The sequence below is a fragment of the Chlamydotis macqueenii genome, chromosome Z, assembly GCF_036417535.1.
Source record: "Chlamydotis macqueenii isolate bChlMac1 chromosome Z, bChlMac1.mat, whole genome shotgun sequence".
Lineage (NCBI taxonomy): Eukaryota > Metazoa > Chordata > Aves > Otidiformes > Otididae > Chlamydotis > Chlamydotis macqueenii.
In genome coordinates, this window is record NC_141593.1 from 56163575 (window position 1) to 56190330 (window position 26756).

General features: G+C 35.8%; 1 protein-coding gene across 1 annotated transcript in view; it reads right to left on the minus strand.

Annotated features, from left to right (window-relative positions):
• Window positions 1-965: 965 nt before the first annotated feature.
• Window positions 966-26756, minus strand: part of SLCO4C1 (solute carrier organic anion transporter family member 4C1) — a 31258-nt gene continuing 5467 nt past the window's right edge. Inside the window, exons 2-13 of the mRNA XM_086770772.1 lie at window positions 25332-25595; window positions 21353-21547; window positions 18573-18669; window positions 17538-17659; window positions 16550-16665; window positions 16136-16280; window positions 14046-14241; window positions 9131-9284; window positions 6393-6580; window positions 4439-4503; window positions 2455-2592; window positions 966-1334 (exon numbers count right to left, since the gene is read on the minus strand). Of these exons, the coding sequence (XP_086626898.1) occupies window positions 1210-1334; window positions 2455-2592; window positions 4439-4503; window positions 6393-6580; window positions 9131-9284; window positions 14046-14241; window positions 16136-16280; window positions 16550-16665; window positions 17538-17659; window positions 18573-18669; window positions 21353-21547; window positions 25332-25595 (1805 nt within the window). The 3' untranslated portion in view covers window positions 966-1209. The remainder of the gene's footprint in view (window positions 1335-2454; window positions 2593-4438; window positions 4504-6392; window positions 6581-9130; window positions 9285-14045; window positions 14242-16135; window positions 16281-16549; window positions 16666-17537; window positions 17660-18572; window positions 18670-21352; window positions 21548-25331; window positions 25596-26756) is intronic.

Here is a 26756-nt window from a genome sequence, read left to right on the forward strand (position 1 = left end):
ATGATCTCACTGCCTAAGACAGAAGAATAGAGCCAAGTTTACCAGTTTAGCTTTACTATGATCAGGTTACTTGCTATAACCCACATAAACCATGTCAGTGCTGGAAACTGAATTCAGAGTTTTAGGCCATATTCCCAAACTAGTGCAACAGAAAGGAAGTTTACATTAACAAAGGAAAGCAAGTGCAGAGGGTATCTCACTCATTAAAAATTTCCTGTCAATACTGAATTATATTTCAGCAGTAGGTAATATAGTGTAACATCTGGTAAGCATGGCTAATTTGTATAGCACATCCATTGCACTATACAAACAGAGTTTTAATAGGATTCAGTGTGTAAGTCAAAAGGAACAAGTGAAGCTATGTTTTCCTACTTTTGATGCTTGCGTATCTATTATTTGCTAGCTTTCAGCATTGTATTTCTAGGAGTTGAGAACCAAGTCACTTAGAAATGACAGCATACACAGAAGTAGTAAGAAAATAGGTTTTATTTTCAAGTTTTATAGAAAAATGTTAACAATGCCTAAAGAAAGCAGCTGGACAACAACTTTCTGTATATATTCCAGATAGAAACTCAGGGACTTAATTTAACAAACATTTTGCATTTACAAACCCAGCTTTTCTACAATAACTATTTACATTTTTCTACAAATACTAAACAGTGAACTTCTGCAATTAAGATAACATTAAAATATTTTTAAAACATGTCCATACTTGCACATTCCCAAGTGTATCTACAGCCAAACCTGCTCAACTAAGGCAGTAGCCTAGATTAAGTGCACATTAAAATAAGTCAATTTGAAACATCCCCAGTTCCCTTTAGTATACCAAGTTACTTGTTTTCTCCAACTACCATTTCACTTAGGTATTACTTTATAACCAGGGGGAAATGGGGCTTACAGTTAGCCCAGTTCAGCTCATTTTTCCTGGTTTTTTATTAGAGTATTCCACCTCGTTTCACTTAAGTCAGAACTTTAAAAAACTGGACTGCGAATTTAAGTGTCACTCTTTTTTTGGACACAAACAATGGAATACTAAAAAGCATATTTAGCAAGTTAGAGAACACTACACATTCACAAATATTTTAAGTTGTTCAAGAATTGAATAGTCTTTTATATTTAGGTAATGGAGTACAAGAACTTTGGTACAAGTGCTGTTAACAGTGCTTATTCTTATTGGCTTCTTTTGAAAGTCCTCGATTTGTTAGTGATTTATGTGTGTATAGCAGACACCATTTCTGAATCCTTTTGTGACAGGGCTGCATTTGCTGGTGGAGGCTTATACAGACATACTGCCATGACCACAAAGATGATAGTGATGATTTTGCAAGCAGCACCTGAATGCAAAGAACAGAAGAGTCCTTGTTGCAGTCACCTTCAATAACAGACAAGAGTATTCCAGTCATTTATAGTTTCACATGGTGAGTTACGCTGTAAGACTTTTAAATGGACACTATGAAATTGAATGTATTTTACATGAACTGCAAAGGACAGGTAAAGGCAGTCCTCCAACTGACTTCAGACCACTCACCTGCCTGCCAGTTCTTGCTTGCAGCAGCTATTGCCATTATTTCAGTCCTGAATTTCTTCACCCTATTATAGCCTTAAAATCAAGTCTTCCTAGTTCTTGTTTCAGTACTGTTCTTCATTGCATCCATATTCCCTTTGCCACAAACTAAAACTCGCCACGTACAAGCCTATTAAGTATTCTCTCCTCAGTGACTGTAAAAGGTTGTTCCATTTACTCATCACTTGTACATTGTGGTGTTCATGCAACTTGAGGAGTCACAGAGGGAAAAGGGGAGTGATTGTATTTTATTACAAATAATGTCTGAGAGATACAGAAATCTGAAGTCGCGACTCCTGCTTTTTCAGTTTCAAGAATAGATGTTAGCAATTCAGTTTATGCACTGTAAGTATCACAGTTGCTACAAGACAGGACAACAGCAGTTATCACAGATGCAAGCTTAGCCTGCCTTCCCTGCCCCAGACACTTGAAGGGAACAGACTGTTAAACAAGGTGGGAAAATTTTTTATAAGTATTCAGAGATGTTTTCAAAATCTTGATATTCATTTAGCAAAAAGAACTGAAATACAAGAGGAAGAAAGTTCCTCAGACCTTCATCTGCCAACAGACCAAGCCAGATGAGACTAAAATGTGTGCCAATGCCTTAAAATTCAGTAAATGAACTGTGACAAAGACTATCAAAGAACAAAACTACAGTGTATTATTGTTATTAAAAAAATTCTATATAATTTAAGAGCCACTTAATGTGGTTTTGTTCTTTACATTATATTTTGCTTTTTATTATTTATGAAAAAATAAAGGTTTTATGGAAAACACTGTTGCTAAAAAATAAAAGTTTAACATTCTATTTTAAAATAATTTTCATGTAGCAGTCAAAGTAAGTATATCTATTCCCTTTTACATGTACTTAATATGAAGAAGACACTTACTTATGCCCATCAGCAGATAAGCCATTCTTTCATTGTCATAAACCCAACAGGCTCCTTTAGTTTTACATTCATTAATATCCCACAGAGTACAACTGTTGTCGATAGCAACACCAAACAAAATTGGTCCAGGAATAGTACCTAAAAACCATAGTAACATGTTAGAATGTTTGAGTTATTTGGAATAGTCTTACCTGGTCTTTACGCATACAGTGAAATGCCAGGCTGGTGGGGAAGATAAAACGGGATAGCTACACACTAAACATAACACTTCACTCAAAGTCATAGGGCTCATTAGATAGCAAGCGTGCCTCTTCCATTGCTGTTAGTTAACAGGTAGCATGTGTACAGTGTCAGTTAATTCTTCACATAGCTCTCACTTTATCAAGCAAAAAGTTTGTCCAAAGACTTGAGTTTATCATAACTTCCTCAGTTTTCATTGGAAAAGAAAAGTGTGATGAAAATTAGGGAGAAAACAGCTAATCAAGGAAGCAGGATTTTAATTAAAGGAAAATAAGTCCCTTTCCTCAGATCATATATACTAACCTGTTCCTAACATAACATAAAATATTATGTTAACATGTTTAATTATACTTTTTTCTATCCCTCAGATGTAGCCAGGCTTCTTAGGAAAGATTTCACATAAAATATGTAGTGTTTAAAATTATTCCTGCATAGAATTTATTAGTGTTGTGTAATTTTTGTTACAACAGTGCTTTATAAAGCACAAGTATTTTGCATCCCAGTATAGCCAATTTTATTATAAACATTCTAGGTACATCACTGCACATCTACCTAACCTACTTAAGGCCTAAACTACTCTTCAGCTAACAAGCAGCTATATCCTCACTGCAGCTCTTCTGTCTAGGACCCTTGTGTAGTTCCTCAAGTCTATAGTATAAATATCTTGTTTTTAGTAATGTTGTTAGTTGCTGCCTTTTTCAGCCACAGTGGTACATGCAGTGCAAAAAGTTATCCTATCCTCTGCTCCACAGTAAAGTCAAGAGTTAAAACTCTGTCATAGATATCTTGAGTAAAATGAAACAGAAAAGCCCTCATACAACACTTAACACTACCTCACAGCTAATTTCTACCTGTGAGGATGTCAACTCTTGTTATGCTTTATTGGTAGAAGTACTTGTATTAATTGGAGTTTCAATATGTGCAGCAAAGCAGAACTCACACTGCTAGATACTTAATCTCAAGTGACAGGGAATGGCTGCAGTACTACATATTGACATAAAAGTCTACCCAGTAACTGCGCCTTGACTCAGTCTTGAATTACACATGCCATTTAAAAAGTGCCTAAGACAAAGCCAAGAGTTTAAAATATGCCTGAGAAAATTTAAAATACTGTTTCAGAGCACATCTACATTTAGCTTTACGTTGTGTTTAAGGTGATCTGTCTTACTGGGATCCTGGAGATGTTTAGATTTAGAATTTAAGTAGTATATTTCCCATACAAAAATTCAGTCATTATCTAGATACAAGTGTCTACAATTCCAATAAAGGCTAAAATTAGTCAAAGAAATTGAAAGGGAAGGGCGAAGAGGGAAGACACCACCTATCCCCTTTAAAATACACTGGCATAGCCAGTAAGGATACAACTGTTTAAGACGTGTTACTTTCTTTTAACTTCTGGAACTTAAGACATTAACTACATTAAGCTGTTTTCTATTACATCACTTTTTCTTATCTCATCTTCCAGAATGTCTCCTTCTTGGGGAATTAACAGCAGGTACCTTTTGCTGAAAGAATGAAAGTTACCTCTGTTTTGTTCATGTCAATAGGAACAAGAAAGGCTAAAATGAGCATGCATGCCCTATATGAAGAGGAACTTGAATCCAGATGACATCTGCCTTATAACAAATGTGTTCTATAAGCCAATGACAGGCTAGTTCAAGCTCCTCTGAAAGGAGCATTATTTTTAAGTCTAGAAAAGCATCAAGTAAGTAGATTATTCAGAGGCAAGTGTTTCAAGTCATACCCAGTAGTCGTAGAAACACTGACTGTACTCCAAGAGCAAATGAGCGCTGTTTATCTGGCACACACCTGTAACAAGATTTGCAGTTTAAGACTTGGAAAACAAGTTTTAACTGTTCCATTTCTCTGCTTTGTCCCTCAGCAAATACACTTTGTCTTAATATAGTCTTTTTAACCTGTTAATTGCAGAGGGTTTTAGAAATCTACAGTGCAGAGTAAGTAGCCAAAGAACTTCAAGAGATGTTTAACAAAAGATCAAAGAAACTGCTGTACCTCATCAAGGAATTTTAAATAGAACAAGTTCAACAAAACAGTATAAATAAAAAGCTAGCTTACCTCCTTTACCTGATATACTGTTGAACATTTTTTCCACAGAACCACCAAAGACTTAAGGACAGCGCTAGAATGCAACCCTGAGCTACTATTCCTAAAGTAATATGTTAATTGAGACTAGGCTTCAGCACAGCACAAGGTGTTGTATTTCCCATAACCTTTACATATTGTCACCTGATTTTATAATTAAGTAGTCCTGCCCTATGCTATACAAATCAATATAAAGACTTAACTAACAGAACTTACCTCCTACCCATTTCTTTCAGATACTTCTCTAGCAACAAACATTACAGTAAAGATTAAATAAAACCTAACTTAATTTATACAATTTAGTTTCAGCACTGTTTTATTTAATAAACTGTATCACTGAAGCACTGTGAGTGCTTAAAGACAATGTTTTAATATTCAGGAGTTGTTCTCTCATTCTGGAGTATGTATGAGGATTAGCCATAGAAAAATATCCAAGATGAGCAGTTATCAGCAGTCACTGTTATGGTCCTCCTAGCCATAATAGCAAATAAAGGAAGGAGAATGAGTTTTGCATGGTGTGGGTGGTTATTTTTAGCACCAGAACACTGTCACAAACACATGGGTTTACACTTGAAGTTGCACAAAACAAGCTCACTAAAAAAATGTATCAGAACACCCTGTAGTAACTTACCTCACGCTTAGCTATTTAAATTAGTTTTTGTACATTTCAACTGCTCTACTCTCCTCTCTTCCATAAGAACTGTTTCACCATTTCAGTTGAAGCGTACAAGGATTCAAAACTCCAAATGTTTTAGCTTAGAATTATCTAAATAAAACTGCGTGAGCTCAGTTTTCAGGATAATGCAACACGTCACATTATTTTGCCCCCACACTAATACAACAAGCTGTTAATCCAGACTTACGCCAACTCTGAACAGGAGGCTACTACAAAACACTGTTGCACTCCTCAGCCTCCTGCCTAGAATGTTGGAAAAAGAGCATCTAACCACACTCTCCCAAAGCATCACGTGTATACTGTATGCACGCCTATGCATCACAAATATTTTCTCTCTAGAAGTATTACAGGTACAAGTCAGATTTCAACATAAAGTGAAAGAACTCTACTTTCAGAATGAGGACTAAGTATTAAAAAAAAAAAAAGTATCTAGCTTTCATGCATATGAGTTTCAGTGATTTGAAAGACAGTCAAACTACTGGTTACAGTCACATACATGCTGCCATGTTTTATTTTAATGACTACCATACATAAAACATCAATATCATTTGAAAGGTAGTCTGCAGTTCTTGACAGACTACAATTTTGCAAGGCAGAACTCTGAACTGAGACAGGAATCAAAGGCTGAAAATATGAGACTGAGTGCTATTTTGTTCTTTTCTTGATACAATTTGAGTTCCTGGCATTAGGGATAGAGTATGAAACAGTATCTACTAACCAAATATAATTACAGAGATCGTGAACAGAGTATGACCGTCCTCTGCTTCAAGTACTGCCTGCTTACTACACGAAGTACTACAACAGGAAATCCCTTGCACGTTGGGTTAAGTCCACATTCTAAAGCAAAACAAATTAGAGTGCATCATTGATCAGAATTTTCACAAGAATGCTACCTGAGTAGGTAGCCCAAAAAACATACCTGAGAATGGCCACAGTTGTTGGAGTAACAGCCATAAATGTAAAAACAACAGCAAAGAAAAAGAAGGTCAGAAATATAGGTAAAAATTTGCATTGTGTTGGACATTTCCCAGAGACAGCTTCATAGAGGAAGTCTTCTGAACCATTTGCTCTTTTTGGTTTCCCAATACAGGAACAGTTGTGGTACATCTACAAATAATTTATAAAACAAAATTTAGCTCTAAGAATGACACTAAGCGACACTAACATGGTAGAGGTCCATTAGGTCTGCATCACTCTAAATACAACAGTAAACCTTGACTTTACAGTATGGGAAACAGTACATTTCCTGGTGATCACATAACACTATAACCCACCTTTTTAAAGCTGGTTCAGCAGAACTTGACTGATCCAGCTCACCTGAGTAAAAGTTATTTTTGGTTTTGTGATCTACAAAGACAGAGATAGTCTCTATTTTGTGTGGAGAAAGTTTTTAGGTCAAGCATAGAAAACTTAAAACTAAAGAAGATTTTAGAGTTAGAGGAAGAACCATATGCAGTACACAACATTATACAAAGGTAAGCCTTGAAATGCTAACTTTTGCACTCAAATTTTGTTATGTATCAGTGAAGATAACACCAGTTACTGTATAAATTAAGAAAGGGCAAGCTAGTGTTCAAAACAAGATTTTTTTATGTTGATGTGAAAAATTTTGAATATGTAGTTTTCAAATGAATCACCTCTGAAAATATTTACACCATGGAGAGTGTCAAGGGTTGGAGGATGGGAGGAAGTGTTCTCTTTTCTCTCTCCCTATGAGACTGATTTCATTTGCAAAGTGTGACTTCTGAACAAAGGGTAGCCAGAAGCTTCAGTTCCCTTACAGCAAAAGATACCTTACGTGGTTCTCCAAAGTTGTTTTTCCAATACTGAAATAAGCAAATGTTAACTGCTACATAGTCTATTAACCAGAACTGCTGATTATTTCTGTACAATTCAAAGTTATACTCCAAAGAACTTTAACTGTCTTGATTACTAAAAACTGTTACTTGAACAGGGTTTATTCTTTAGATTCACATCTACTTGCACCACTATTTCCTCAAGCTTAGATAATACATATCCAGTTACAACAGTAGCAGAACAAACTGGAAACCACAACAGTTCACATTCTTCAGAGACAATGGCAAGTACCAGATCACCTAGCTTGACAGTCTTAGCTATTAACAGGCTGGTTTTCACACTAGGCTGTACTTGACAGGAAGAGAGATAAGCTGTACTTACAAGACTTAAGCAGGAAAGAACAGAAGAAATGTTGGACTGCTTTTGTAGGCGAATAAACAAGTAGAATAGTCTTATGCTCTTAATTTAAATCCACCCAAGTTTGTTTTCAAATATATATATATATATATATACACACACATATATACATATATATATATACACACACATAAAATCAGCGAAGCGTGAAGTTTCCACAGCAAGAAGTAGTCAGTTTCCTACATTTTCTTCTAGATAATGTGTTTTCTGATATACAGAGTCCCCAGAGGCATCTCCTAGTTCAGCTTGCCTACCTTTAGGATCATCTTACATTCCTAGTACAGGCCTGCTCAAGAGTGTTGTAAGGAGTTTGTTGTACTAGTAGAGACAAGCACAGAAAGTCTCAGTTCTGGATAGGCTCTTTCGTGAATTACCATTCCTACATCAGGGGCAACTGACATTCAAGGTTTGGAAACTCACAGCAGCAGGTTGCCAGCATACAATAAGCATCAAATTATGCTTAAAGATCTAGGTAAGAACTGCAATTTAATGTCAAGGCAGTTGCTGATTTGTGCTTTTCTGACCATCAATTTTATTTAACGTACATTCAGGCTTAATGTACTATACTTTGTAATGCTGAAAATACAAGTAACAATTGCAACATGACACTGGACCAGAGAGAAACATACTGTGACTGACCAATAAAACCCAACAATGGAAGAAGGCTCAGAGGAGATGGTAAAGGGTGATGTGCCCATGAAGCTCATGGAACAATGCAGGCTGTAAGTGACCACAGCTGTTGCAAAGAAAGCAATGTAGAAAAGAAACTGCTGTGTCAGTTGAGTGGACCAACTGGTGGTGTAAATGTTTCTCCTGGAGGTCATTAAGAGAGTGTGAAGCACTCTCTTAAGTTCACCAGAGCAGTGTAGGGGGAGTGTGGCTCAGTCCAATGTAGGAGTATGAAAAGCCAGAGAACTAACAGATGAATTTTCAAAGACAGCAATGGGCTTCAGCTGGCTTCAACCCACATATGCCTTCCCAGCAACTGGGGAGGCCCACCATCACAATGGTGAGCATGTTAGAACCAGTAATGGAATCACATTGGTACTGCGACAGAACTCTGTATTGTAATTTCACTATACCAGCAAGCATAACTTAAATTTATATTGTGTTTTCAGTATATTTTGTACCACCCTGCTAAATCAGAAATCCCATGTAATATCATCTGTCATCAGATAAGTAAGTTTGATATTAAACAATACACCCTCCATAACTGCAGTATCTAAAAGCACCTGGTCAAAGAGTATTGGACTCTGATGCAGACCAACATTCATCCTACTTATACATGTGTTCCAATCCACAATAATTTTTCCTGTTGAAACCACTTAGATTCAGAAATACTGTGATTTCTTGTCATACTACAGGAAAAATGTTTTCAATACAGAATGCATTTTGCAGGAAACCAGAACAGACTATGTCAGTTATCTTCCTAGCATAAAGTACCTTTTTCACGTTGTTAAAAAGATGTGATGCACATCCTGCGAAACAGGGAGAAAAGTACTGGACTTCATCTCTGCCACAAACAGGGTAGTACATGGAGCGCAAACATCCGCAGTTAGCATTGCATGGCGCTGTTAAGTTATACAGCATACCTGTTCTGAAAGGTAAAAAAGTTATAGGCTTTGTAATAAAGTAATTTAAAAACAGCATATGTGTAAATAAGTAATGTAGTATTTATAGGATAATAAATATCAAAATATTCAATTCAGGTGATTCATGCACTTAATTGTTTAAAAATAAGCCATGTTCCTAGTAGTTACAGCTCTAGAGGGAATTCTTACTTATTCTATACCGAGTTACTTTTGTGTTATTATTACTTCCATGGACTAATCCTCCAGTTTGCATTCACAAAAGAGATTAAATTCTGCGTCCCAACCCAATTCTTATCTGTATCATCTCCTCTCTCCCACACCCTTACACACTTGAATTTGTTCAATTTAGAGTTTGAAGAAAAATTGCAAAAACATTGAAAGTAGTTTGGTGTTGTTTATTTTACTGATTGTATTCTAAGGTTTTTTCCTGTTTTGGATTCAAGTCCAGTGGCAAACCCACTGCGTTTTTACTATTTTTAACACTACTGTCCAGACATCTAGATTATTCCAGCACCAAGACAACTGCACATGGTAAATGTATAGTGCCATGGCATACAAAGTCTTATCACACCCAGAAGGACCTTAAAGATGTTATCTGGCCATTTAGGGAGTAACTAATGAATAACAGTTTAATTTAACTGTCACTTACTATAACTACTCTCAATTTAGGTATTTACTTACAGTATAGGCCATAGTATGGTTGTATTTGAAGTAGTTCCACTATATTATTAGTATGAAAAAGTCAGTTTAGGTTGTAGGGAGATCTTCTCAAAAAAGATATAATTGGAGAGAATAAAGAGACTGATTTTCTAATAGTACATGTAATAATAAAGAAGCTTCACAGATTGAGTTCAGTCAGCTGAAACCAGGATATTGACACTGCCAGTAGTTTAAATATTGTACTGTGAAATGAAAGTTCCAGACTCATTATCTAAAAGGCAGGTTTCTTCAAGAGAATTTAAGATGGTCAAAAATACTAAGAGGAGAAATAACTTGTCTAGGAATTAAGCTGATTACTTATATAGAATTCAAACTGCACATGGAATATTAGGGACATCATACTACCTATATACTTCATTTGGCTGTAATACAGTTGAAGCCTGCATTCATCCTTCGTACATAGAAGAATCAAAGTTAGTTTGCTCTGGCTTAAAGCATTACAGTGTACCATAAGCAAATTCACTAATCACAAGTTTGTTCATAAAGTGCCTTGTTAACCTATGAGACATGTCAAGCCTAGAAGTATTTATTCAATTCAATGGCAACATTTGTCCTGTTTACATGTGCAGACAATGTCTCTCTTCCCTAATCTACAAGGAGGGATTGAACCTTTAGTTATGCATGGTCAGAAAAATATTAAAATACAGAAGAAATACATTTTAGTGTACATAAGTTCTTATGAAATTGAACTTCTTGTTCTAACATGACTTTTCTAAAGAAGCCTAGTAGATGAAGCCATTAAATGGTCTTTAAAAGCTCTATAGGTTGGGCATTTTTTCCACAGCAAAACAAACAAGGAGTCAGAGACTTGTGAGAATGAACAGAACTACATAAATAGTCATTGCATTTCTGTACCATCAAGTTTTCAAGGAAATACTGGGCAAAAGAATTTAGCAAAAACAATTCTTTGAAGTGTTTACTAGAAATAAATCACATCAGTTTTACCTATAGCCTAGTTTAGTAATAAACGGAGTTACTACAAACAATATACCTCGTTCATTAATATATGAACTCAAAAGTTACCCTGTACTCCTGTGGTTCTGGCACTAAGCTTATAAAAGCTTCCCCATTTCCCCACCCCCTCACTTTCAGGCTATTTTTCAATAGAAGGAGAATGCGTGCCATCAAGGATTTCTTCAAAATCTCCACAAAAAGTGAATCCATATCAATTTCCAAGTTAACTCTCAGAGCACTTAAAGTTTGTTCTTTCAGAAGCATTTGTTCAATAGCATAAGCAGGAGTCAGACACTTGGCTATTCCTCTACAAGCTTAAAAATTTGTTAAAGCTACTACTACATATTTTAGTTGCTTATTGCTTCAAGGAAAGCAGTTTCAGAACTGGAACTATATTAAGTGCCACTAACTACTCTGATGCAGGTCACATGCCCAAGATGTAACAGTGAATTAGATAAAATTTAACAATTTCTGTAATACTGAGTGTAGAGAGTTATTTCAGGATTGGTTAACTCCAAATTGCTGTAGATAAGAGGTCTTCAGCAACAGTTAAACTACATAACTGCCAAAGTTACACAAAATCATTAAATACAGGTTAACAGCATTTAACTTAGGATGAAAATCAGTCCACCTGTACCTTCTGTCAGCTTCTTATTATCATAGGACCTGGTATAGAGATATGGATACCTTTACATACTATTTTCTATACAATCTCTTCAGTATTCAACTGCTACATGCAGATTCTTTTGCTCAATATAGAACTATAAACTTTCCACAACGAAAGTCTGCACCCTAGTTTTCACAGTTCTGAAGCATTCACAGAAACAGCTAGCATTTTTTTCAGACATTGAAGCAGTGCCACGTTTTAAGTGTCAAATGTCAACACCAGCCTTTGAACATACTGCCAATTGATACAGCAAATTGTAAAGATGGAGGCAGAGCAAGTGGTAACTTGGGCTTTAAGGATTTTCTTTTCTTCCAGTCACTAGTGTTTCAAATTTGGTTTATTCATTTTCTGTGCCTTCTGGAAAAGGAAATACAAAGGAATACTTAAGGTATCATAGTATTAAATTCCTACTCTTCTTAGAGAACTAGAAGCCTGACTGCCTTCAATCACTACTGCTTGCAAGCCTTCTGAATTTGTCCTTTTAACCTAGGACTATTGTTTTACTGGTTTCACATTTACCTAAATGAGACCTGAAAAATACCTGATTAATCTTTCATGTCACTCTGCATTTTTGGGAAAATTTTGTAATATTTGTCGGTTATCTTTATGTCAATTATTCCCTAAAGGGCTTAGGAAAATTATTAACCTTCATATTCTGTGATATTTGTGCACTTAGTTGCCTCCATGAGCAAGATGTGATTTTCCTCTGTTCTTCTACTTGTTATATGTTCATTTTAGGTCAGTCAGGAAGCATGATAAATATCAAGCTAAGAACCTATAAGCCTAGCTGTTGATTAGATGTTTATCATTTTTTCCTAGTAGGATTACCAACTTGCATCTGTGTTACAGGCTACAAAACCATTTCCCCCCAACCTATATGCTACATTTCATGGTGCACTTCATGCTATTGTTGTCAGTAAAGTGCAAAGATCCTCTTCTCCAACCTGTTTAGGTTCAAATGCCTTTTTACTGGCAGCAGTACATTCATTGGAGCATAACTTAGAAATTCTGCTTTTGTACAAGATAGTTGGACCTAACCCTTTTCTAAAATGGGAAATCTGGGGAAAACAACAAGAAAGTATTGAGAAGTCATTCACCTAGTTGCACAGCACACTGCTCACACTTAGGATTTTTTCAAATGGCAGCTAGCAGTCCCTAGCTAGCAGCCTACTAGAGTTATTTTGTAGAACAGCATCTGGCTCTTTGGCAGATTCTCAAACAGCTGTAGTTGCCTCTGGCTCTGTCACTTCATGACAGAGTAACTGACCACTTGAGAGCACAGTTTTGGCACAGCTAGCTGCCTTCCTCCTGCTTTTAAACACCGCTTATGCTACAGAAATGTGTAGTATTTATAACTATAAGATTATTATGCTTCAATTCTCATAATTAATTCCTTAATAAGGCATGATTGAGCATTTTATATGACATAGTGCCTATGCTGGTGATTTTATCACATACATTCAATTTTGAAGTTTTAAAAATGGACCTAGAAATCCATTCTCTAATTAATGCTTATCCTTGTAGATATTTATTTTTAATCTTGTTTCATTTTTACTGTCACTTTTCTGACTTTTTTCACCCTACCGCCATGCTGGTTTTCAGAGTATGCTTTGTTCACAGCAACAGGAAGAACATTCATCCTAGAATTTTTATTACAATTACTACAAATATCTAAAAATGAGTAATAAACTTCATTCTCATTAGGAATAACAATTGTGCTGTTTAAGGGAAAGAAAAGTACATGTTGTTTAGAGAAGTATTTCCTATACATGTTAGCTAAAGTTATTTTTAATTATGTTTCAATTAACCATATTACTCCACCCATTTTATTCTTCAGCTTGGGTCACTGAGCTATGCTCTCTTTGAATTAAATTTCTACCTCTATCAGCAATTTTAGTCAGGAAAAAGAAAGCCTCCTCTTTAAATGGAGGCTAATGTGCTAAAACTTGATGCTAAAATAATGCCTGTTTTTCTAGGGAAAAATTCATAATCAGTTTAAGTTGCAGTGCACCTCAGTGCTCTCATGAAATTGTTGCACATGGGCAGACCCCTTCCAGAAATAAACTGCCCAGATTATCAAGAGGTGGGTAATAAAACAAGATACAAAAGGCAGGCTACTTCTACAGAGATACAAAATTAGCTGTAGTCAATATCATGGCTACTACACCTAGAATGGTTACAGTGGCTGGAATGCTTTTGTTGAGCAGGTCAAGTCTGCTCAGAACATTTTGCAGGCAATGTATCATTACATTTTCTTAATAATCTACTAAAGATTCACAGAACAAGATTTTAGAGTTTCTTAAAACATTTCAGTTTCATACACAAAGCCAAAAAATGACATTTTCAAAGGTTTTGTATTCTCTGATGTAGCTTATTTATTTTAAACATTAACACCAAACCCAAGAGTGCATTAAAATATATTTACCCATTATATGTTTCAGAGACACCTGCGAAAGGTTCATTCCCACATTTAGCAAATAAAAACACTGTGTTTAACAGTAGGGCCACTGTACAAGTGCCTATCATGAACTTGATTATGCTTTTGCAATCCATTTTGCACTTGGAAACCAAGATGCCACTTATGATTTGGCCTAGTGCTGCTGCTGGGATTAATACAAGCCCTAGAGGAAAACAAGACACCAGCAATTACACAAAAATGCAAGATATAATTAGTGAAGCAAATTAGAGTGCAATTTTATGTTAAGAAAAAAAAAAAATCACAAGTTACCTGTATCTTAAGATGCAGTTCATGTGATGTCATTTTCAAACCATCCTACCAGAATCTGTCAGCATGAGTAATTTATTCTACTCTTATATTAGCTTTAGCCTTTCCGGAAGTTCAACTTGAAAGTGTATTTATAGCTGTCCAAAACTCAAGTTCAACACAGCAAACTAGAGAGTATTACATACTGGGCAGGAATCTCAGAACACCAGTAGGCCGCTTCATGAAAACAGAAAATGCTTTCATTGCTTCAGTGTTTTTTTTTTTTTCACATGTCCATGTTCTTTGTTACACATCTGTTATGAACTTTTTTATAAGGGAACATAATCACTATTATACAAGAGAGAGCACAAGATACAATAAGGCATCTACAGAAAGATTTTTAGAAGTCCAGATTAGATTTTTGCTGTCATAATTCATATCATCAATAATTATTTATCCTCTTTGCACTAATAGGACTCTAGGTACCTAACTGAGTGTTCTTATATGGCTAATCTACAACAGAACATAGACCTCAGTGTAACTTGCACTGATCCAAGACAATTTTAATACAGTTCAGATACAGTGGCAGAACTGCACAGGCCACAGATGCTCATACTCAAAGGTAGTTTAAATAGTTAATATGGTTACTAGGTATCTCAACATTAGTTCAGGTACCGCTAGCTTTCAACATTAGTCTAGGCATTTCTTTAAAGCTGTACTTTTGATTAACACTATAAATATTTTCAACTCAAATTAAAGAGAAATTCAGACAAGGTCTATTGACAAAAAAAAAAAAAGCAATATTCAGCTTTTCACCTAACTGCTGATTACTGTTTTACAATTGAGCATGTATTCCATGTATTTCTATGTAAAACTTGCAGATACTTTCTTTTGAAGCAATGATATCTGAATAGTGATTGTACTGTCTATTATCCAGGGGATTAAGTCATTCAGAAAGTCTATCCCAAACATATTTTTGTTGGAGAAAGAGCACTTCAGCTGTGTACTGCTGCAGCATATGCTAGTTGAAGTAGTTTACCATGACATCTTCCAGAAATATTAATTCTGCCGTATCACAAGCATCTGTTGGCCTATCTGCCTTGATCTGCTGCTGTTCTTCAGAAGTAATTGTGTCAGTTTATCATGTGACTACCTAGTGCAACTCTTCCATCAGCTTTTTCCATTTCTTTCTCCAATACTCAGCTTTTCATAGCCTTCTGTTTTACCTATTACTTCTGCATATCAGATAATAGGAATAAGTGCCAGTAAGCCAACTATAGAAGCAGTTACGCAACAGTTTTATAATATAACCTGATCAGTTGCTTTATTTTAAGCTCACTGTAACATTATGGTGGAATTGAAGGGAAAGGCCAAGTCAACCTCTTACTTGCAAGTAAGCACTGCTTTTTTTTCCCATCTCCCTTGGTCTTGCTTCCTCTAGTAGGGACTAAGGCTTAATGCTCCTTCAGCTGATTTTAAATGAGGAAAAGAAAATGTTTTTCACAAGGAAAGGAATAAATTACAGTTTCAGCAGCACACAATTCTCATTCTAATCTGGACGAGTATCAAGTCTTCTGAACTTACAGGCAATGAGTAGCTTTGCACCCTTGATGAATTAAGTAGCAAGCTTTTCAAAGGGCAGGCAAGAGTAATATAAAAACACTGTTTCTGCTGTGAAAACTGCATTTCATACACATATATTCACAAATACTTCAGACAAGCACAAGGTACCTATATAGGCTTCCACCTATAATGTTAATTATGTGTTCAGCACAATATATTTAAGATTTCAAAACAAAAAGCCACATTACCTCCAAGAGTTGCTGAAAAACTTGACGTCTTTCCAAACTGATTTTCTATAAGCTTTGGTAGAAAGGTAGCAAAGCCAGTGGCAACTAAAGCTTCTGAAGAACTGGCTATTATTAGACTCATAAGCACTGGGTTCTTCAACAGTATCTAGAGAGGGAAAGTAGCTTAACACTCAGGAAATTATTTCATTGCAATACTATGTAAAATAGAAGTCACTATATTTTAAAGTAGACACTCTTATGTGGAACTTCACTAATATGTTTTTCTTGCTTTAACAGTAATTATCAGTAGCACTGGAGACTTCCCTATCACAACATGATAAAGAAGCAATTACATTTCTAAACACTTACATATTACCTGAAAAAAATTTACTTTCTCAGATTATATCAGTTTTAGTAAATTCAAGATTTCCTTACCAGGAGAGCCATGGGAAAGTCTTTAAAACTTTTTCCAATGTTCTTGGTCTCAACAAACACCTCACTTCCATCATTATGAGTTTCAGAGATTTTTTGAGCTTGTATTTTTGCTGTTCCTACAGACGAGCATATTTATTGACAATGAAAACACTGAATACATGTGCTGTTAGACTTAAAGTCAGAAAAAATAATCAAAATAAGTGTTTTCTTTACTTGGCAAAACTAGCTCAGACATTGCAAGTCTTCAGTATTTCATTGGTATAGATCCATAAAAAGATCAGTAATGTATTGCTGCAGAATGAAGAATGTGGCTCAAAGCATCATGCTTCCATTGGAAGGTCTTGGCTGTAAAAAGATATTATCAGGGGTATTCTAAGAATTTCAGACTATCCTGAAGCCCATTCAATTTTTTATTTTCAAATCATCCTCACATTCTCCCCAGTTCCCTACTTCATTATTTCTTTTCTTCCACCATGTCTCTTTCCAGATAAGCATAGCAAGTTCCTTTAAGTGCTCTTCCAAGGGACTCCTAGAGAATATCTGCCTAAGCAGAAATTATATTAAAATTCTTCTTTTTAGAAGACTGCTCTGGGACACTGATTCATGCTTTATTATTCCACACAAAACAATAAGGCAACCGAGTCAAAGACAACAATGCATGTAAATGGAACTTCTTTATGATTTTAGGTGGGTAACATAGGTTTAAATACAATCCTGGGTGCTCAGCTGCAAGTATCTTCCAAACTTTGACAATCAATTTCCATGTATACCTGTTTCCAGTACATCACATACACAGGAAGCTCACTGTAGCCTATCTGCATTGTTCTAAAGGCTGCACATTGGAAACAAGGTATTTACCAGGTTTTAGCCAAAGACAGTTAACTGAGAAACAGAATCAAAGAGGAAGCATCAGTCAGTCCAGAAGTCTATAATCCACAGGCATAAACAAATCTCTCTTCCAAAGTAGCCATTGTTCTTAAATGTTTACCTGGTAGGTGTTTCGGAAAGCATGAAAAAGGTATTATAAGAAGCCAAATTGCAAAAAAGCATGCAAGAAATGCTATCCACCATGCTCCAAGCCAGCGTGGGTCATCTTGATCCATCTTTGCACTGGAAAAATAATTTGGAAAAAGCAGGTTTACCAATCATGAATTCAAATCAGCAGCTTCAGATGTCAGTGAGCTAGAATTTTTTTATTACTAATTTAACAGAAAGCCTTTGAATATTGTCAGTTTCTTATTTTCTACATGTATTAAATTAATTGCTTGTTTAAAGCACATTCATCAGCTCTATTATAATAATATTGTATACTATCAAATATAGCTTTCAACTTATTAAATTCATTTTGATTTAAAGGCCACTATTTGATCTTGATTTCAAGATCCCATAGTATTAAGATACTTAAAAAACCGATTTTAGAAAGAATTTCATAATTAATGAGTTGTGAAAGCCAATACATAAATTCAGAATGTTACTGCATTGATCTGAAGTCCCTAAAACACAGGAAATAAGTGTAAATTAAGTTGTTGATTTGGATATTAGTACAATTTATAATATTTTTAATAGTGGAGTACTAAACTGGTAGATTTTTCTAGCAGTTTCTTCCCCATGAGGTAAGTATAACAGTATCCTACCCCTCATATCCCACCTCAGGGAAACTTTTTGCACAAGAAATCAAGAGTGGCAATCTAACCCTAAATGAGCAACTAATCAAAAGACAAAGCATTTTTGTTAATCAGCTTTAAAATAGCTAATATCTCAAAAAACTAGAAGTATTTGCACTACAAAGAAACTTTCACACACAATGGAGTGACTACTCATTATGGGAAGTAACTGACTTGATAGAAGCCCTTGGGAATGCAACTTGTTATGAAGTTAAAGAAGCTCTTGAAAATGCAGTATTTTACAAACAAAATACTCCTCACCATTTCTCCTCCTCATATGGAGACAGGCTGAAAATTTTAATAACAATTACTAGGCAAAAAAAAAAAAATAGAAAGCAAAAGACTAAGTTGTATCTTGCCTTTCTGGGATCTGGATATCAATATAAATATTAAGTAGCTGCCCTCCTAAGACATAGCCAATAGCAGGACCCAGCAGTGACATGGCATAGCCAATTCCTAGAAGAGAAAATACATAAGGTTGACTACACAATTTTGAAGGTTTTTGGTTTGTTTTTTTTTTTTTTACAAAAAAAAATCCCAGATCAACTTCAGACCAAATGGTTTCTGTTCTTTCACTGTCATTACTTAAAAGTATAGAATGTAGGAGACAAAACTTATACTTATCTCTCAACACGAAGATTTGCAGCTCTCTAAAACTGCAACTCTCAGGTTCAGCAAAAGACACTTCACTGACAGCATCTTTATGAATTATTAGATTGCCTTTTACACATCATGTGCCTACAATCACAAGCTAGCTTGTCAAAAAGTTTCTGAAGTGAGGTTGCTATGAGCATCAGTTGTTAATAGTACATACCCACAATCTTTATGGATCTACTTATTTATATTTTTATTTTGAGTCTTAAGTTGGTTTTCAGATCTGCCAAGACCAGAAGCCAGGGTTCCATTAAAACTTTTGACTGGAGTAATATTTGCCACTTGAGTTCATTGAGAACTCAATGATATGCACTTCCATTTATTGATATGAGCCTTAAAATACAAAGCCAGGGCTCTTAACAGCTCCTGATAGTTCTAAAAAAAACTCTAAAGTTGCAGGTGTAACCATATCCTACTAAAGAGGACTCTTAGGTCTATCCATTTATTTTTTTTGCCTTCGGACAAGATTTTCTCAATGTCACAATAGTCTCCCTGGCTAACCACACAGACTTCTGTGGCACTTCAGCACTGCTGGCAGGAGCACTATCTCTGCAGACAAAGACTTGCAACTAATAGTAACTAGATCTATCTAAATAACTGGAAAGAGGTGCAGCCATACTGCTGATATTCTTCCCCAGGCTGAAGAATCTGTATTTCTCATTTGTTTACAAAGTGCCTGGATCTTTAGTATTATTTCACTCCCCTTAGACAGCAAGATGGAATGATGGGAGAGAGGGGTTGGGAGGAGCGCAAGAAGGGGAAGGGACACAGAAGGGGTGATTCAAGTATCAGTAAGTCAAAAATAGAGTTAACATATGCCAGGTTTTCCTGTATTTTGGAAATAATAACAAGCTCATAGGATCTCTGTGAGTCCACATTCATACCACAGAACTTCAAAATTAGCTTCGAAGGTGCTTATTTGGTCCTACAGACCATTCAGTTTAAATTACCATTTGGAACTGCTTAACTTCTCATTGGCTTTAGATGTAGATGCCCCAGTTCAGCAAGAGAAGAGTTCTCATGAAAACACCCAGTTTCAGAAGACAAGAACTATTAGCTTCAGAGTTGCAAGCTTATGGTCTTAAGATGCTAGCAGCTATTTACAGACATTAGCAGAAAGTTTTAGGAGTTTTTTCACTGCCTTGCACAAGCCCTCTTGCATCAGGAAAAGCAACACAATACATTTTAAACCCTCAATATATTGCATAAAAGCAAGAAAAAGAATTAAAGCTTAATGTAGCTACCTGTCCACTCACTTGCCTTCTAGTTTTGTTATATAGGCAGAGCACACAGTTCTTCTGAACTCAGCAGTTGTCTGAAGATTGCACAAGCATTAATTTATTGTACAGGTCTGTTATGTTTTAACTATGATAACTGACACTATTATCCTGAGTTTTCAGGCCACTTCTTGATCCCCTAGTCATGCAGATAGCCCTAATTCTGCTCTATTTATTTCACTGGCCTCAGAAAAAAAAAAGTGGAATATTATTATCTCTCAATATAGAGAAACAGCAAAAATAAAAGCTGTGTTTGCTATTTAAGATTTAACATATGCAACTATTCTAATGTATTGGCATCAAATGAAGTGGCTTGCCTGGAAAAGTAAAGCAAGAATTGTATGCAAATAGATTAGACTTCAATTTTGCCCCTTAAAATACTTAGTCCAGAAAACATATCAGGAATCTAAGATGCTTTTAATTCCTACTGAGAGTTACCAGTATAGTTAATACTTAAGAGCTTACACCCAAAAATGGAGAAGATAACACATCTTCACACCCACAAAAACACATTTAGACTGCAATGAACTTGGCAGTAAAAGTGCACATAACCCAGAAAATGCTGACTGGAAAGACTAAAGACCGCCACTAAGAATTAGTATTCCTTAGCTTTCAAACAGCCTAACAGTAAGACAAACATGTTCGCCACATTTCTAGACAATCTCTTTACTTTCAATTAAGGAAAGATGCTTCCAGTATTTCCTCCTGAAGTGCCAAAATTGTACGTGGCGAGAGAATTTCATTGATCACGATGCACAGGAATGTTCCTGCACTGAGGGGACAGCCTACTGTTAGAAGGTAAATAAATAAAACTGTTACAGGATACAGTAATGTGTGGCTACTGATCTGAAATACAGTAGTTTTCAATACCTGTGACAGTAAAAAGCCAATTTTTGCTACAGCTTACTCTGTTGTTAACAGGCAGGCTACATTAACCACTTAATCACTCTCAGTTACTGACATGCAAAAACAACAGAAAAGGTGCACAAAGTAGCCTTACCATGCTCGCAAAATAACTATTGAAAAAGACTTGACACTTACAGCACACTAATACCTGACTTACACAGTAACTGATACAGAAATATTTTATACACGTAAGTAAACAATCACAAGGTTGATTTAATTAGAGGAATTCATAAAAACATTTGTAAGGCATTGCAGTCTATGATCGATCAAGACAACGTGTTATAAACAGTTTTAAGAGTTACCTATATAAAGGGAAGACTTGTGTTTGGGGACACTATCATCAATAAAAGCTGTCCCCAAAGTATATAGTGGAGTTCCTCCAACTCCCAGCAGCAGCTGTCCCAGGATAAAGACATACAGATAGTTGGGCAATGAAGACTTTGTGCTGGCACTGCAAGTGAAGTTAGCAGAGCTTGTTCCTGGAATTTGACAGGTGTCTGAAAGACAGAAACAGCACTTTACTTTAACTGATCATTAAACTTGTTTTCCCATCTAAAAGTCAGTGGATTATACCTGCATTTTAAAGAGCAGAACTGCGTTAAAGGCAACACCATCCAACAGAGTTAGTCATTATAAACCTTGCATGCTTTAATGCTAGAAGTGAGACAGGCCAACACTAGTTTTACTTACACTTTAAACTGCAGCCAGTGTGGGGGGTTTTTGTCTTTTTAGGGACAGGGAATAGTTTAGAGAGGGTTCTAAGGAGTGAGAAATAAAGAACAGCTTGGTTTCTATTCCTTTTTAAACTTAAAAAAACTGTTTCCTCTTTAAGTCTTGAATGGGAAAGTCACTTAAAGCTTCAATAAACATGCTGAATAAAGACTAAGTTCTTATCTTCTAAAGGCAGATGTTACAGTTTCACAGAACATGTAAGTGATATAGAGAAATAGACAAAGCAGTGAAGAGAACAGCAGCACTATATCCATTATTCAACTGATTAGATAGTCTATTCAGAGAACAAGACCAACAGAAAAACCACAGACACACTGATGGTGCAAGACAAAACAGTCAAATTAGAAGCTGGCATCACACACATTCTGTCATCGTTAGTACCCAAATGCCACAGTCTTCTTCAGTCTTTAATTGTCCTTGGCATGTTCTCAGAAGGAAGATCAATTAATGCCTTTCTGAGACGATTCACTAACTCTCAGATCCTAAATTACTTATCCACCACTTGAGTTTCCAGTAGAAAAGAGAACTGAAGAAAGGTGTTCAAGTCATTCTCCCTCTTCTCAAATCACACCACACACATTTCATCTCAAATGGCTAAGAGCTACTATTAACAAAGATATTACTGTTTTCCAAAGATACCATTCACATCCTGTTACTGAAGGGACTCATGGAATAATTGAGGTTAGTAGGGGCATCAGGGAGTCATGTAGTCCAACCTCCTAATCCAAACAGTTTCAAAGGCACATGCAGACCAAGCTGCCTCAGGACTTTACTCAGCAGGGTCTTGAAACTCCCCAAAGACAGAGACTGCACAATCTTTATGAGGAATCCGTTCCAATACTTACCTTTATTTTGAGGAAAGTCATCTTCCTTGTGTCAAGTGAAGATCTACATTTAACATGTGCTGTGACAGATCTATTTTACAAATTTAAAGGTTTCAATAAGATCTGAGACAGAAATTTAAAAGTACCCTCTGCACTGTCTATGGGTAATCAAATACAGAATGGTTTCATTACAGACAAACCACTAGATGGAGCTCCTGACTACAAATACCAGAGCCAGCTGAGACACCTAAGACCCTATAGAACCTAAAAAAGTTAGTAGAACAAATAGTTGATTACATCTAGCTTACAAAGTTGAATCTGAAGCCTTCCTGGAGATTAGACAAGACACGTTTGCTGTGGCTGAAAATTTTTGTAAATAGGTAGACTGTTGTTTATCTACTTTTTCAATACGAAATGGATTAAACAATTTCTAAGGAGTGTTATTACAATAAATATTTCCAGTTTAATACTTTTGTAGAGTAGGATATGTATATACTCAGAATAAAAGAAAATTAATATCTCAAGGCAAAACAGTAAGTTCCAGGAAGTCTGTAAACTTTACACTGGAGGCTAGGTGTATTTTGGATACCAGACTAGATCTATTAATGAACCTGGCAACTATATTAAATACCACACTGAACTATACTTAGAGGTTGTCCTACAGGTGAAACTCACTGTACTTACATATACTAAATGAACATAAATAATCAAGCAACCAACTAGGAACTGATAAAAAACAAATAAGGTGGTAGATTTTAATACGAAGCATCAAATAAAAGTTTACTCTCATACATTGAAGTCTATATAAACTACTCATCCAAACAAATAAGCAAAAAGGAACGTTTTTTGGGGTGGGGTGCTATTAAATTCTGCAACTAAATGTATAGTTTGGATGCTTAATCAGCATCAAAACTAGCTAAACCAGATATTGTATGTAATCATGTACTGTGGTTAACTTAATTGTTGAAGGATGCCGTTGCACAGCACCTGTAGATTTACATCAAGTCTGTCATGGTGCAGACATTCCCCTGCACTCTGTAGTCATTTATCTTTGATAGTGACTTGTTTAAGTCAGCTTAAGTCCTTAAATCTGCTCTCCACAGTCATGGCATAGCTACCTGCATTACAGCAGTCAAAACAGCATTAATTCAGTCATGTTACACTGCCACTGAGAAGAAAGCATATGTTCCATCTAAAATTTTCCCTACAGCTTTTAGATTTCAAATGTTCATGTAGAAAATAAGCCCTAATAAGTTATCAACACCTACAGCATCTTAAATGGTAGACAAAGTGGCAGATATCTGATGGAACATACACAGATTCTTTGAGATTTCAGCCAAAATTGTTAGGAGAGAGAGAAATCAGTTGCAATAGTTAGCTATATGCCTTCACACTCCCACCCTGTCAGTATCTTGCTTTGATTAAAAAAAAAAAAAGCCAGAAAAACAAAAACAAAACCAAAAAAACCACCACACACCACTACAATCACTTTGGAACTTTCTTTATATTACATTCAGCTTCTCTTCCATACATACTACTGAAGTAAGAAGGGCAATACTGAAGCTGAAATTGTAGACAAACGGGACTGTAACAGAGCTAGCAGCAAGTAAGTTTTTGCCTCTCTACAAAGGCATAACAAGCATCTGTCTCCAAACACTGAAGAGTTTTTTCTTCTGGCCTTGTTCAGTTAAAAGTTCAGTTACCTTCTGCCTCAGATTCTCATTTATTAGATGTGGAACAATAGCTTACCAAAGTTATTTGACTAATAGTCAATGTCTGGACAGCTCATGGAAGTGTGTGACATGATCAACACTTAGAAAAAAAAAAACCCACAACTAATTTGAGAATCAACAACAGGAAGACTGAGAAACTTCCATCGGATTGCTTAGTAGCTATTGAGTTTTCTTACTGAGCACTCCAATATGCTTAGTCATTGAAGGCATAAATCTGATTAAACACTGCAATAACAACTAAGACAATCCTAAAAGATTAAGTCATGCAGCTATCTTTAAAGCAGGATGTTTCTTTATTAGTTACAGGTGTGCCACTAAGTTAAGAAGCAAATAGTTGTCATTAAGCACACTGCACTCAAAGTCTTGTTTTATGAGAAAAGATATGTAAGATCTCCAAGAGCCGGTTACTCCCACAATTTCAACACTGCTTACTGCTTTGGCCAGTATAGCTCGGTACTGCCTGTTCCCTCCACTTCAAAGAAACCCACAAATTTGTGGTTTTACAATAACTTAGTGAAACTTGTTAATGAATTAGTCAAGATGCCCTTAGTAGTTCAAAACTCAGAACTGCACAATGTAGTCACCTTTCAACAAGACAATGGTAAGTCTAACAGCTGTCCTTTAACATTTATTCTACATCACTGACCTAACTTGCATTCCTATTCACAAAGAAATGCCAGATCTTTTTTTACTCAAAGTGAATTTTAATTGCATTCATCAATGCAAGCCAAAAAGCATTTTATTCAAACGTTGCATATTAGTAGGAACTGATATTGACACTCAAATCTCTTCTGAAAAAGAATGTTCACTGTACAGAGAGACAGCTCTTGAACTTACAGACTTCACAGAATCATTTTATTTTCAGTGTTAGAAATAATACTCTATTTTTAGGACTTTGACAGAGATTAACTATGTTGTACCACATTAACAGTTGCAATAAGTCTCTACAGAGATTTTTTTCAATCATTTTCAAAACATAAGGATAAGCTTACCTTCAAGTTTAGCTCCGTAATGGTATCTTCCACTACCAAAGTGTGGTAAGGAAAATATAAGTGAGCCCAATCCTAGCATAAATGCTGAGAAAGCAAGCCATCGTGGTTTGTGCCCTCTTTCTCCAAAGAAAGATACAAACAGTGACAATATACAAAAAGCAATGTCATAGCTTGCAGAGATTAAGCCGGTGAGGGAACTGTTCAATTCATAACGCTTCTCAATTGTTGAAATACTAATGTTAATCAGGCCATTTACCACAATACCTACAAAAAAAAAAAAAAAAAAAAAGAGAGACAATTAGTAAAAGATACTTTAACTTGATATAGTTGCAACAGTAAACTTACCATTGTGCGATGGAAGCGTTAAAATGACCATATTTACAAAGCCACATTTTAAGGTATTTATTAGCTTTAAAATCCAGCTATACAGTCGTTTGATAGACTGTAAACTTAAGCCAGCCAAACTGCAAAGGACCAATTCAACTTTATTCTCTCCTGTGGGCATTAAAGATTCAACATTCAAGTATAAGCCAGCAAAGTACAATGCCTCAAACTCTGTTCATGTATTAAGGTTCCAGATAAAGTTGGAAGCACAGACAGATTTCAAACAGAATGTATTACAGTGTCATAAGATACCATACAAATTAAAAGGAAAATTAGTCAAGGTTATGACCCACATTAGAATGTGAGCTATGACTGAAGCAAGCTCAGGACACAGCTTTCAAATTATGACTGTCAAACAAACATCATTTCCTCCCTGCCATCACAAAGGGAAAAATAAAAGAAGGCTTTTGAACAGACATCTTTCCCTATAATATAAAAAAGTATAAAGCTATTTAAAAATAATTTCCAACTGTTTCAGAGCAACTGATGTGATTTACCTTAAGTGAAAAAAAAAAAAAAGTTTGGCCTCTGAATCTTGGGGTTCCCTGAAGCAGAAGTATCAGACAACCTAGAGAAAATGCCTTGCATGAGCTGTACATAAGCATGAGAAGCTCAGAAAACTGATCCAAAACTCAAAGCAAGTAAGCTGCAACTGTCAGTGTACACTTATACACACTGTCCATTTTTACAAAATGTGTTGTTTGTAGATACTACCCTAGAATCTTCCATCCTGCCTCACATTGTTTGTATGTGAAACACCAAGTAGTTAAACTTACAGGAGTTTACTTTTAATAGTTCCAAAACAGATTCTGTTACAAGTGAGATGAACAGCTGTACTTCACAACAATGTCAGATAACTTTATTGTAGTCTAACTAAACTGTGCCCATAATAAAGTTTTCTACATGGACTTGTGCAAAGCATTTGACACTGTCCCACACAAAATCCTTGTCTCTAAACTGGAGGGACACGGATTTGACAGACAGACCATTCAGTGGATAAGGAGTTGGCTGGATGGCTGCACTCACAGAGTTGTAGTCAAC